Source organism: Schistosoma mansoni, chromosome W (genome assembly GCF_000237925.1).
Source record: "Schistosoma mansoni strain Puerto Rico chromosome W, complete genome".
NCBI classification, from domain to species: domain Eukaryota; kingdom Metazoa; phylum Platyhelminthes; class Trematoda; order Strigeidida; family Schistosomatidae; genus Schistosoma; species Schistosoma mansoni.
In genome coordinates, this window is record NC_031502.1 from 29,156,579 (window position 1) to 29,170,592 (window position 14,014).

At 35.0% G+C, this 14,014-nt stretch overlaps 1 protein-coding gene across 1 annotated transcript; it reads right to left on the reverse strand.

The window, feature by feature from the left end:
• Positions 1 to 272: 272 nt before the first annotated feature.
• On the reverse strand, positions 273 to 11,719 carry Smp_147370 (hypothetical protein; the record flags this gene model as incomplete). The annotated part of the gene is made up of 4 exons (XM_018789270.1): positions 273 to 847; positions 5,703 to 5,919; positions 9,949 to 10,127; positions 11,511 to 11,719. 4 exons carry the CDS (start codon positions 11,717 to 11,719, stop codon positions 682 to 684), a joined length of 771 nt encoding a protein of 256 aa, XP_018654730.1. The 3' UTR covers positions 273 to 681.
• Between the last annotated feature and the right edge of the window lie 2,295 nt (positions 11,720 to 14,014).

Consider the following 14,014-nt stretch of genomic DNA (forward strand, 5'->3'; position numbering starts at 1 on the left):
TAATCCAGTGAATGATACAGATTTCACAGGTCACTCAACTGACGATGAAATTATGACCTAAATATCAGACTTAATTAATTCTTTACTAATCATCTAAACATTCAAGTCTTGCGATAAGAATTACACTTTAGATTTACAGATTTCATCTAATCAGAAGAAAACTCATCAGTTATCGACTTCAATGAATGATCTTTGTAAATATATAACAGCTGTTCAATGTGTATACTACAGAAGAGCTGATTTAATTAGTGATACAGAAGAATGTCGATCTTGAAGAGATAAATTTATTAACTGTTTATAAACTCTTCCATTCATTATCGCATATGGTAGATCGAACAATCTGACAAAAATAACATAATCAGAGGGTTATAGTAATCGCTTCAAGTTGACTTTAAGCCGAAATACATAGGAATTGAAGAGAAAATACAAAAGTGAACAACGACAAAAATTAAACAAATATACAAGGTCACCTAAATGAGATCTGAAAATAAAGAGAATATTGGTACGTGAAACTGATGGGCATAGGAAAGATCTCCCTACAACGGAAGTACAAAATAATAAATATTCCAGATAAGCTAAACAAGAAAAGTAATTTTACTATTCACAATCACATACAAATTGACATCATTATCATCACTGTCTTCGCTATCCATGTTGACTCGATCAATTGTAACATTGACATCACGTAAATCCTTCACCTCTATAACACAAACATTGTAGAAGAATAGCTAAATCTAATCCAATCTGTAATAAACCACACATAAGAAATTGTAATGGAGCATTTTCTAATATGAAATAAATTGTTTTGAATACATCACCTGAAGTCCACATTAACACCATTGAAATACTGAAAATGACAGAAAGAATGAAAGATAATGATATCAATTTGAATTCATGTTAAATTTAAGACAATTTGTTGACAGTCACAAATGAAAAGTAATCGTTTTTTAAAGATTTGGTGGAACAAGATCTCTAACCTTCAAAAATTGAAACCTTCGAGAACCCGATATATGATATGCGACTAAATCACCCATCCTACTTGAGACTAACGTATAAAAAAAAATCACGATCAACAGTTTGACTACTAAAAAATTCCCAGATTTCAACTTTGTAGATCTGATAATGATATGCAAGCTTTACATTATTTTAACATGTTTTACAATCATTAATACACAACTCTAGAAATAAAATGATCACTTTACTTCAGTAGCATGCAATACCTATACAAAATCCGACTGGCGATTACGTAAATTCTGAAATATTACATTAAAAACTATCCTTGCCACAAGGAATTACACTGAACTAAAATTAACTTTACAACCGTACAATTTATTACTTAGTCTTGAACTACCAAACTAATTTGAATCAACAATTAACCTTATTATTAGTAAGTTGACAGGAGAGTATTAATTCATTATTGTTGTATAATTTAGTCTGCCCCCAAATAGCCTGATAGGATCGAGGGTGTGGAGAGTCGTCTCCACCTCTTGAAATTTTTTCACATAGCCACGCATATACAGCCACTGACAGGGAAGTCCTGCTCACTACCTTTTCTCAGCGATGTTGTTTACGAAATTGAGAAAACGAAAAGCGAATTTCTGGTGCTTTATCGGGTTAGTGGATACGGAGGACCTACCTAGAGGAATTGGAAAACCTTGATCCCAAACCAATGGTACAAATGGGCCCCAAGATCCTGAGGAAACAAAAGGCGTATGAACCTGTCGTTGGCCACCGGCTACCACATGACTAAATCTTCTAACGCTGATCCACTGCCTCGTGGATTAGACCTTTAGGTCTACTCTTTTTTATTCTCATTTCCTGTATTCTTTTATTGTTCAACTTGAAAAACAACTCTCATATGGTGGAAAACCTATCCTATCTAAACAACTTCAAGTCACTGACTGGTCAGAAGTTGAATTCTAACACCGACTACGAATACTGAAACAGTCTCTCTGAAATGATAAATACCACTCAAGCTTGCTTCCTTCAACGTTCGCACACTAATGCCGATCGAACAACAGATAGAGTTAGCTATGTCTTTAGAAAGTCTCAACATTGATATCTGTTGTTTATCCGAGACTCCAGTGAAGCACTACAAATTCGCTCTCCACCTGCCTCTTCGAAAGGCTTGTTTCGTATGCGCTAATCAGGAAACCCAAAGGCATCTTCGTCTGATTTCGCTAGTACTAGTGTTAACTCGCGAGGAGCAGGTCGATTTTTTTTCTGGTCAAGAATGTATCGACCAAACCTTCAGCCTCCGTCAAATGTTAGAACACCGTCATATTTATTACAAGCCAACAATTGTATTGTTGCCTGACATTAGGGCCGCCTTCGATTCGTTGGATAGAACTATTCTCTGGAATTGTCTATTGAAGAAGGGTGTACCTGAGAAGTTTATTAACATCCTAAAAGCCCTATATACAAACACCTCAAACAGAGTGAGGGCACACAACCACCTCTCTCCATTGTTCATTCAAGCATTCGGGTTAGGCACGGTTTCCCGATCTCACCATTCCTCTCCAACTTTACCATTGATGGCGTTCTGGAAACAGCTCTGATGAATGTAGGTAATGGTGGTGTGGGTCTGTTATCTGGAGAAAGACTTTTTGACCTTTAGTATGAGGATGATATTGTCTTATTGTGTGGTGATGCCCAAGCCATGCAATCCGCACTTAGTCGGTTGGCAATTAGTGTCCACAGGTATGGTATGTGCTTTGCATCTTCCAAGAACGAAGTACTTTTACAAGACTGACAGGACCCTGAACTTGCACTCACCTTGGATAGTGAGCAAATAGAAGTAGTCGAGAAGTTCGTGTATCTGCGTAAGTGCTGGTAGTGGCGTGAGTGATGAGATCAACTCACGTATAGTGAAAGCCAGAGCGGCTTATGCCAATCTGGACCATCTTTGGAGTCTTCATGATGTTAGTCTGTCTGTAAAAGATCGGATCCGCAACGCGTTGGTGAGAGCAGTTTTTCTCTATGCTTGTGAAACCTAACCTCTCCAAGTTGATGATGTTAGACGACTCTATGTGTTTGATCATCGTTATCTCCGAAGAATTGCTGACATCCCGTGGCAACACTAAGTTAGCAATACAGTTTTGCGAAATGTGTCAGGACAGAGTGACGATACTTCAATTGGTGTTTTCATCTAGAGACACCAACTTTGGTGACTTGGTAATGTCCTACGAATGCTGTCCCAGATAATTCCACATCATTCACGGTTTGCTGACTCTGGAAACGGTTGGGAAAGGCGGAGAGATGTTCAGTGTATGACATAGTGTCGTGGTATGGAAGAATGCTGTACAGGACTGTTGGCTCTTCACGACTCCCTGGTTGGGGTGCAACACAGTGTTATCAGACAAGGCTCAGGACAGAAAACAGTAGCGATCCTGTTGTAACTTTCTTTTGCTTTCTTCATAAAAGTGAGAGTAACTTCTTTAACTGGAATTCTTTCTGGTTGTATTTTTCCTAACTAAACTGATTATTTTAATAATTGAGATCATGAGCTAGACAACTATGAAAAACCTGGAAGCACTGGACGACCGTTTCGTCCTATTATGGAACTCCTCAGCAGTGCGCATCCACGATCCCACCTCGCGAGATTCGAACTCAGGACCTATCGGTCTCGCGCTTGAGCGTTCAACCTCTAGACCACTGAGCCAGCATCCAACGTTGTTAATGTCTAACTTCAACCGATCCACGAAATTGAGCCTTTGTGACGAAAATTACCTTCAAATAATTAAATCCGCATACATTTAAACGTGATCAACTTGACAGCATTAAAAATCAATTAAATTTCACACAATTCCAATTCAACGAGTTGCTAATATAATCAATATAACAAACAAGTTGGAACAAAATTAGTCCATTAAAAAGGATCTTATTTTACTTAATGTAAAAAGCAACCAAACAAAATCAACAATAACGACAAAGTGCAACTTAAAAGATAAACTTTAATGAATGAGACTTGAAAAAGAAAAGTACTTAAACTAGGACAGTATGGTTAAGATTTAATTAGCTAAACAGTATATTTCTAGAATTCTATACCATTGCATTAAATTGTAATTGATCGGTATATATATATATACATATATATATATATACATTCAAAGGAAATTTCACAATAGTTGTACAGCTCCACAAGATAGTTCGATAAATGCCAAAAGCAATCAGAATTCATATTGATTCTTTGACAATTTACAAGTACTGGTGAAACATTCAAAATTGAATGAGATTTATAAAAACTAATTTTAAATATTAATTTATCGATAACCAAGAAATGAACTCTCTTATGTTTAAATAAGACAGTCGTGAAAGATCAGAGTTATATGTGACTGAGTGCTCTGTACTATAAACAGATAATTAATTTTGATATCTGGATCATCTGCATCCCGAACAACTAATCGGTTGATATTTTTCAAGAAATGAAAACAATATTTACCATAATTTACTTTTTGCAGTGCTAACATTACATTCCCGAGAGCAAGATATGTGTGTGGCATATATTCATACAAGTAGAGCTTCTAAAACTAAACATTCAGGATAAACTGATCAAATGGAGCATACATTCAAACGAAACCAGAATACTCTATAAAGGTAAAGGGACATTGTCAGTTAAATAATAAGTACCCAGTTATATCTTTCACCATCCCAATCTCATTCATTGATCCAAAGACCAATCATCAAGGTTGGTTCCATTTCCATTGTTTGTTTGAACTCCACCTAGATTAATATAGTAATGAAACCACCGAAACTGACCCATAAAGTTTACCGGGCTTTACTCCAATCCAAAAGCTACAACTCAAAGAACTGTAGTAAGTAGGCTCTATTTATTATTATTTAATCTAATTTTTAAGGATTCAATCTATTATCTCTGTTTGTCTTTGGCTCACACAGTTTTGGATGGTTCATCAAAAGATTTGTACAATAATAAACGTCAGTGAGGACTTCGAATCCTCTTTGATGCAACTCAGCAACGAATTGCAAGTCCACTTACCCAGATTTTGTGCTGTACTATTTGTTTGACAGCAAATTGTGCTATCCGATTGCTTGAACTGAAGTGTGTGAAGCGGATTCGAGTCCACAACTCAGTAATGTAAATAAAAATAGATAAACACTTTTTATTGGTCTCTTCGAAAAAAATGAACGAATTTACATTAGAATTCGACATCTATGTGTTGTACCACCTTGCATTATACGAACTTGTAACAGAAAATGTCAGTATAGATTTTTGAGCACTATGGAGATATATCTGCTTTGACTTGAACACAGAAAAAGTGGATTATTGACTTGTTGATGAGATTTACGAAATCTACTACATAAATTTTCATCAACATGCAAAGTTGCAACCGTTGATTACATCAAGAACTAAATTCTAACTCAAACAAAATTGAGTACTGAGAAAACTGAACTTTTTGGAATATTATTAGAAAAGCGGGAGACTGTAGAATCAACATAGTTTTGAATCTTAGACAGACCACCATTGAAAACCTGGAGGCAATGAGCAGCCATTTAGTCCAAGTGTGAAACTTTTCAAAAGTGTACATACAAGTCTCTGTATCCAGGAGTCAAGCCCAGGACCTTCGAGTTCGCATGCAAACGCTTAACCATTAGAATAGTAAGCCGGAATCCAATGGTGTACATGTCTAACTTTGGAACATTTCAAGTATGAAAACTTTCAAATCAAACGACTAACCACTTACCTCATTCCAACAATCGACTTATTATAAAAATTCTTTGTAAATTGTGGTAAACCCAACATCGATTCGATAAACAAGGCAGTAAAGCCCAATAATTGAACATAGATTTGACTCGATGACAATAAGTAAGTGCACAGACCAGAAATCAGTGTAAATAAACATAGGAATAATAAATAGTTAGAGAAATGTGTCCATTTCCAAAAATTGCGAAACCAGATATCTATGCGAAATGTAAACAAAAAACAAACCAGAGAACGGAATTCCCCGTTATTACCGCTAACTGCAATATGATAGACATAACATAATACACTAAAATTGATGGGATGTTAATAATACTAGGGTCAATGCTAATGATACAATATACATTCATCATTATTATGTCAAAATAATTAAGTAACTCATTTAATTACTCTTGCTCATTAAATATTTCTGCTTAATAAATTTCCAACTCTTTACTAAAATGGAAATTAGTAATAAAATAATGATATATTTGTGATATCCAATGAATAGGAAATAGAATTTATGACGCTTCGCGGCTTAACAAATAAATAACTAAATAAACTTAGCACAAATGTTAATTTGGTTCGATTATTTACAGGAGAAATACATTCTGCCAAACATGATTATAAATTAACATGTCAAGATATTTACAGAAGAAATGAAAGAATCAAATTAGAAATCAATGGGAATAAAACATAAAAACAAAGGTGTATAAGGCAAGAAAACAGCATTATCTATACCATACTAATGTTAGAAGTAATATCAATATTACGAGAGTATGTTTAATGTAAGTACATAACTAAGGTTCACAATTTCCTTTTTTGTTCTTAACACTTCAACAAATTTAAATATTTCCCACACTGGTAATCTCCATAACACTACTACAAAGATTAGTAGTCTTAAATCCTGCACTCAGAATCGTGGATAAGCACTGCTAAGGAGTCCCATCCTAGGATGAAACGGCCGCCCAATGCTTTCAGGTTTTCAATGGCGGTCTAACATTGATCGATTCATGATCTCATGATCTCTACAACCCTATGCTGGTAATTTTTCTGATTGGTTGATAAATTGGATTGATTTCAATGTGCTTGTTGATTGCTAATTGACCTGAGTACCAAGCTTCTAAAAATCCGCTGATGTTTTTAGTACTCCTTCTATCCAAGATTTCAACGTTTCTTCAGTTGAATGTGTCTACAGTTGTCCACATGCATTGATATAAGCGACGATATGTCATGGTGTTCGACCGCTAATTGATGTTTGTGAAGACGAGGATGGCGTCCACTTTGCCAGATGTAGCATCTCTCGTGGTTGGAACAGTTTATTTTTTAGATGATGTTAGGTTTTTCTTCTTTAGTTATTTCGTCTTTTGGTTTGCATAGGATTGATTGAAGTGATTTTGTTGGTTTGTGAGCTACATCTACTTCAAACGGCTTCAATAATCTCGTTGTAATTTCTGATGTCTTCCAAGTTAAGTACAGAATATACTCTTGATTAAACATTCATGTACTCAACACATGTATTAGCCATTCACAAATTAAACAACTTCCACATAATTTAATCTTAAGCATGAACAACTCGCTCAAAACAAATGTTTATTTATAACATATAAACATCTCGCTAAAAGACATCCATAAGAATTTACTATTCAATGTAGAATGACAGTATAATGAGAAAATAGAAGCAAAAAACGTCATATTATCAATGAACAAATAAACAAGAATGATATTTAATAAAATATACAATTCAATCGAAAATATAGAGAAGAGAGACTTCTTACAATTAGGATTCCTCTCACGTTTATGAGAACTGTGAAAAAAAACCACAGCCATATTGCCATTGACCTTTGCTTCAACCTATATCTGACATCTCAGACCATTGAATTGCATTACCCTAATAAACCCAACCAGGAAATTGAATTAGGCTAATAGCTGCTAGTTGTACACAGCAACCTTAATTCCACGGTAATATACTATAAACTAGCAATTTCGATTTTTCACCCAGTATTAGAGTAAGCACCTAATCCACAGTTTGGAGGCAGCTGAAATGACATAACCCCTTAACCCGATTATCTAAGGCTATGATACTAAACGGATTATCACTACAGTGTCAAACAAACATGAGTAAACTTTACGACTACTAAGAATTGTCATCAGGTGTGAGAAATTTTCCAGAGTCAGAAATGATCGAAAAAAAACGAAGGAAAATTCATCTGCTTATCATATGTCAGTTTTTCACAAGAACTGAACAATTCTAGAAGCATAAAGGAGCTAAATAGTTTAGATGCAATTATAAGACTCTTACCGTCAAAATTATTGCATCCTCTAAATAGACCCCTCAAAGATATGAATCGACAGTCGCTTCAGTCCAGGACGATAAAACGCTCTTAAACTGCTAAGTCTTTCCAAACGGTTTGGTGAGTTCTCTGAGCAGACGTTTGCCTCTATTGTTGAAAAGGGCTGAGGGTAGGTTGTCTGGGATTGGTGACTAAGAATGCTCCAGAAGCTGGAGTTCGTTTTGGAGCTCCGCCTCGTTCGGTGTGTTGATAGACACATTCCAAGAACAGGACAGGTTCACTGATGCTGTTTGAGTAGTAGAAAACCAGCTAAACTATCCCCCAAAATACCCTACTTAGCATTCAAAGTGTCTTTGAAGATTACTAATTGGCGTGCCATCAACCTCACAGGATGTTTCATTTACACTACGCATCTAGCTGTTAGCAGCTCGGACGACTTGGAAGTTTCCAGGATTAACCAGATATAGCTCCTGCTCCTAACTCTTCAGCACGCTCTGACCACCAGGCATAACGGTGCCTATGAGAACTTTGAGTAGTTTTACGCGTATAGCCATATCCACCATCCACTGACAGAAAACAAAGGTGATTAAGTAGTTAAAAGTTGTATATTGATCATAATAAAAGTGACAGATTTAATGTTTAAACGAAATCAGAATATTTTATATCATCAAGCATTTTAAGAGGAGTATGTATGAACATTATGGATATTAACCAGTATCAGTACTGTCATAATTATATGACCAACCACTTATGGTCTAAACGAAAAAATGCTACAATCAATGTGTAATCATTTTATTATAAAAAAGAGAAGAATTTATACCGTAGGGTGATTAGCTATCTCCTTCAGTTAATAAGCGACACCTCAGAAAATCATTACAATGCTTTTTTCTAACCTATTCCTGAGATGTATGCCTATAGGTTTTTCCGTAATTCTCTAAACGCACTTGATCGGACGTTTTATCACTTTATCATTAATCTATTCAAGAACCATTCCTTTTACTATGACAATTTCAAGAAAACTTTCTGGTATGTATGTGCTTTTATTGGCATAAGCACTAGACCCATATTGTCTCCAGTACAAATCATAAAACATCGTCAATATAAGAGGAATGAAAATAACCTCATGATCTCGTGAAAAAACTGTCTATATCTTATTTCCAAGGTGAATTTGACTGAATAAACAAGCACATGTTTTTATAATAGACTTTTAGACGTAAGATGGCGGTTGGAGGTAGTCAACAGGAAACCCTGTGTCTAGGTTTCGTTCTACTTGGTACTCGTCAGTAAGGTGTACCTGTAATCTTGAGGGAACTGGTGCTCCATGACGGATTCGATCCCGTGTCCCTCAGCTTCACAGTCAAAGACGTTACCACTGAACTCTCCGGGTCGCGACTGACCTCCTGTAGGGAGCATCAGTTCCCTCAAGAGTACAGGTACACCATGCTGACAAGTGCCAAGTAGAACGGAACCTAGATCCAGGGTTTCCTATTGACTACCTCCAACCATCACCTCATTTCAACATAGTGCACGTAATGTCAAGTCACCTAGACTAGTGGCCACATTGCAACTTTGTCGATAGGATTCAATCTCCACTAAGAGGGACCTGACATACATGACATTGATCACCACCCAGTGATCAATCAGTTGTAAACTTTTAGATCCACTTAGTACATCTACAAATACAGTCCAATAACTTAACCAAATTAAGGAAATCAATATCCAGATGATTTACAATTCCGCTTCGAATTAAAGCCATCATTATAATAATACAGTCGCAAGACTTAATCATCTGAAAAAAAATTTCGCTTAAAAGTAAAACCTACATTAACAAATACACAGCAAACTTAGGAGTTTTTTAGAACACTACAAAGCAATCTTCGAGAAACATTTGAAATAAACAAATCACTGAAACGAAAAACCAATGTTTTGAAACGTTCTAATACTTTAACAACTCACCTTTGAACTGATTGATATTCCAACTTTCTGTCTCTGCTTTCCTAATACTGATTGTACATGGCATAGACGGAGAACGCTTTATGCCAGACAACTGAGTAATAGTTCTCAGCAGAATAAGCATAGTAGCAATCATAATGAAACTTTGAAAAAGTAAGGAGGTTGGAAATGGTTGTACAAACCTACAACGAGAAAATAATGCACAAATATATATGGCCTCAACTAAATTTCCAGTTTTCGTGATTATCATTTATCTAGCTCCTCCTTTATATACTTTATGAATGTTATTAGACTATGATGTTTACTCTTGCTCCCCTATATATTGTACAACTTTTTATTTAGATAAATTATACTTGCAAAGCAAAGAAAAGCATAACAATATATTTGTATTTGATCATTCCTTTTATACAATAAGAAACAAGCCACAGGTTGTACAAACTAAATTGATAATATATAATGAAGTATTTGCTATAGATTAAAATTCTAATGACCTGATGAGCGGATTTTCGATTGCTCAAGTTAGGGTAAAGAATCCTAATCGGCAGATGCTATGCAGTGATGCAATGTTGCTGAGTGACGACTGCTTACAAGATCGGACTGTTGACATGAACGCCCGAATGCTTTGAAATCAAAAACAAGACGACTAATTGGAATAGTATTTCTATGTAATAAAGAACTGAATGCCTATAAATAAAACACTAACACAAGAAATAACACAGTAAAATTACATAGGCGACTGGAGGAAATCAGTTTTTAGGTCACTCAATCTCGAATGAATTAAGACCTGACCATCCAGACTGATTCATGCCCTTCATATTAGTACCCCACAAAAAATTCGAAAATTCAGGCAGAACACAGTTCACTTAACTGTAATTCAATAAACCAGTATTTGAAATGTCGATGCGAAAAATCAAGCATCAGAATATGATTCACAATAAACAAACGTGTTAGGTTGTTTTATAATAATAAGAGGCATTTTGTGGAGTAGTTGCTTAGTGATTAAAGAAATCAACTTACATTCATCTCTTTGGAATTTAGAACCCCACTTTAATTCTTTATATCTCGGGAGCCACTTGGTAAACTAGCCCTGACACAAGAACCTAACTTGAAGCCGAGTACATGAACTTAAACATGATTTTCAAGTCATGTGGTTACTACTAAGGAACAAACTTACAGTGTCTAGCTTTGTAAGATTCTGAAGCAAATTTTACCCGACTATGGCACTAATATAGAAATAGTGCGGGAAGGTTGTGATTATATGATCGAGTCCATTGTAAAATATACCTTTAGTGATTATCTTTCAATCTTTCATAGTACTGAAGTACTATGTAAATAATTCAATATTAAAAACCAAGTTTTTAGTAGAAGAAACGGTATATACTATCATCTTAATAGTATCTAATTGTCATGTATACCTTAACAGACAATTTTCATTATAAAAACATATAAATTTAAAACTTGGAACATTGTCTTATAGTCCAATGATTCTCGGTTTGGTTTCGAAAAAGAAAGGGTAAATACTTATTCCATTAAAAACATGAGTATACGAAGTAATGAAAACTTACCAAAACAATATCCTTAGAATATTCGATATTAAAAGTATAAAACAGACAAATGAGGAAAAACCTTTAATAGATTGTGTTTTGCGAATTTTCAAATATTGTGGAATATAAGGAACCGCCCCTCCAAAAATATAAAGTAGGCTGAAGAAGTTATACAATAGTCTTCCATCTTCAGTTGTAGTATTTTTATTGCTTTCAAATATGTTAGACATAAATCAAGCTAAACACAATCTAAAAGATTTCAAAATGATAAAGATAAATTTCACATAAAAAGGGTAAATATCTAATATTTTAATTCAGAAACACTAAGTCAAACGTAAGTGTTACGAAAACATATTTAGATGTGAACAATTTCCTAACCCTCTAAACGAAACTATTATAACAGCAGTTCAACGACAGTAAACAAAGACTTTTCAGCTGTATTATTATTGGCGACTGAGTGGTTATATGTATATTTTGATTATTTGATTAGATTTCTCTATCATCATAAGATAATCCTATCCCTACTGCCAAATATTTCATTTAGTCTCAAAGTTTGAGAAAGAGACGAAAATCTTCTCATATTACAACAGTTAAGAGTTGACCATTCAGTCCTAATCAACATAAAGTTTTCAAACCACATCAGTACGACGAGATAAAATTAGCAGTATGAATGGCGAAGAAGTAGAAATAATGTAATAGTAATCATGAGAAAGACCAAATTATTGATATGATTTGAGCAGACGGAATGAAGAAAGGATGAAAGAATACTGGAACTTAAGATCTGGAGCAAGATGAGGAGTAGGTCTATTAGCTCTACCGAGACCACTCCTGAGCCACCTTACTTAACGTCTCAACCAATAATTGCAGTTATCGGGCGGGTCCCAACCAGGGAGCTTGTATTTGCTAATATGGCTCAGACCAACAATCATTGATTTTATGAACCGATACATCTTTCTCTTTTGATCTAACTTGGCTTTCTTCAAACCTACTTTTGCACCAGCTAGCGTAGACCCCCAAGAGAGATGACAGTCAGACATACGTAATACATTTTATTTGTTTGAACAAAAATATTGGCACAAGGGGGCACCAGATATATATACATAATACATGCCCAACTACCTCAGACGATGAAGATTTCCAACCACATAAACCGATTCCCTATCTATCTCTAGTAACTTGTGCCTTACCTCAGTATTGTTTACTCAATCATTTTACGATACCTGAGCAATGCGACAAAGATGTCAATGATCACGAAACCGTAACCCACACACGTCTTTTACTTTCAGACCATGTTCGTCATATGGTAATGCATAAGAGACCACTAACTTTAATCGCAATAATTAATCCAGATAATCCTGACCAGCCCAGAAGCAATATTTTGTATTCAGAGTAGAGAAAACGCATCCATACATTGTTACTCGAAAAGTTCGGGAGACGGCATTCTCACCGTTTCCTAATCAAAACTAATCTATTTTATCAACCTAAGATGCATTTGAACCGGTTGCCAAGCCATACAGTTTATGTTTTTATTCCATATCTGCTCCAAACGAAGAAAATAGAGCAAATATAAACTATGATTTAGGAAAAAATAATTCAGACACAGGAGTATATCTGTGAGATGAGGTGATTCCTTTTTAAACTTTATGTTATCATAGTGAGTGAATAATATATCATTTGTAGAGTTTATGAATAAGCTAGCGAAACTTGGGCTTAAAGAGTGAAAAGAACTTTTTCATCCGGGCTATGATGAATGGTTTAAAACATTTTTATTAAAACTTGTGTACGAGAGATAACAAGTGAATGTTTGCTATATAAGATCAAGTAACATTAATTCAGTTATTCGCAAGTGTGAACAATCAATTTACTTCAGTCAGCAAGCCATCATACAGCATACTCCATGTAATTTTATCATTTTGTGAGTTGATATTTACCCAAAATAAAAGACTAGCCTATATGTATGTCAATTGCACCGTTCCATAATCCCACTTTGCACTCTACACAAAATCAAACTAATTATTTTGCTAAAATACTGAGGAAATTACGCTATTGATACTTTACAAACCAACGAGCTGCAAATGAAATTGATTACGAGCTCACATACGCATCGACGAGTATTTACGTGGGTCTCATCTCAGAACGAACAAACTGTCTCCCTGTAACTTCAAAATAGATAAACCAAAATAATTATACGGATCATAAAGTATATTGAAATTAAAATGCTAAGTTTGCAGTAGATAACGATTTTACAAGTTAAAAAAATCCGAAACTGAAATCAGTTTGATAACCTGTTTGTGAATTGAAGACTGATCGAAGCAACACATACTCTTAACAGTTTTTTTAGAAACCCAGGTTGATATACTCCTCACAAAACCATGCTGTTTACAAGAGGGACGTTTTTCACAAAAACAAAAAAAATCAATGATTATTTGTATAATTGTCTGAGTGGTATAGGCAACACCTATGCGCATACTTTTGATTTATATTACTGTCCCCCACCAGTCATCCATAAAGATAATTTTACAACT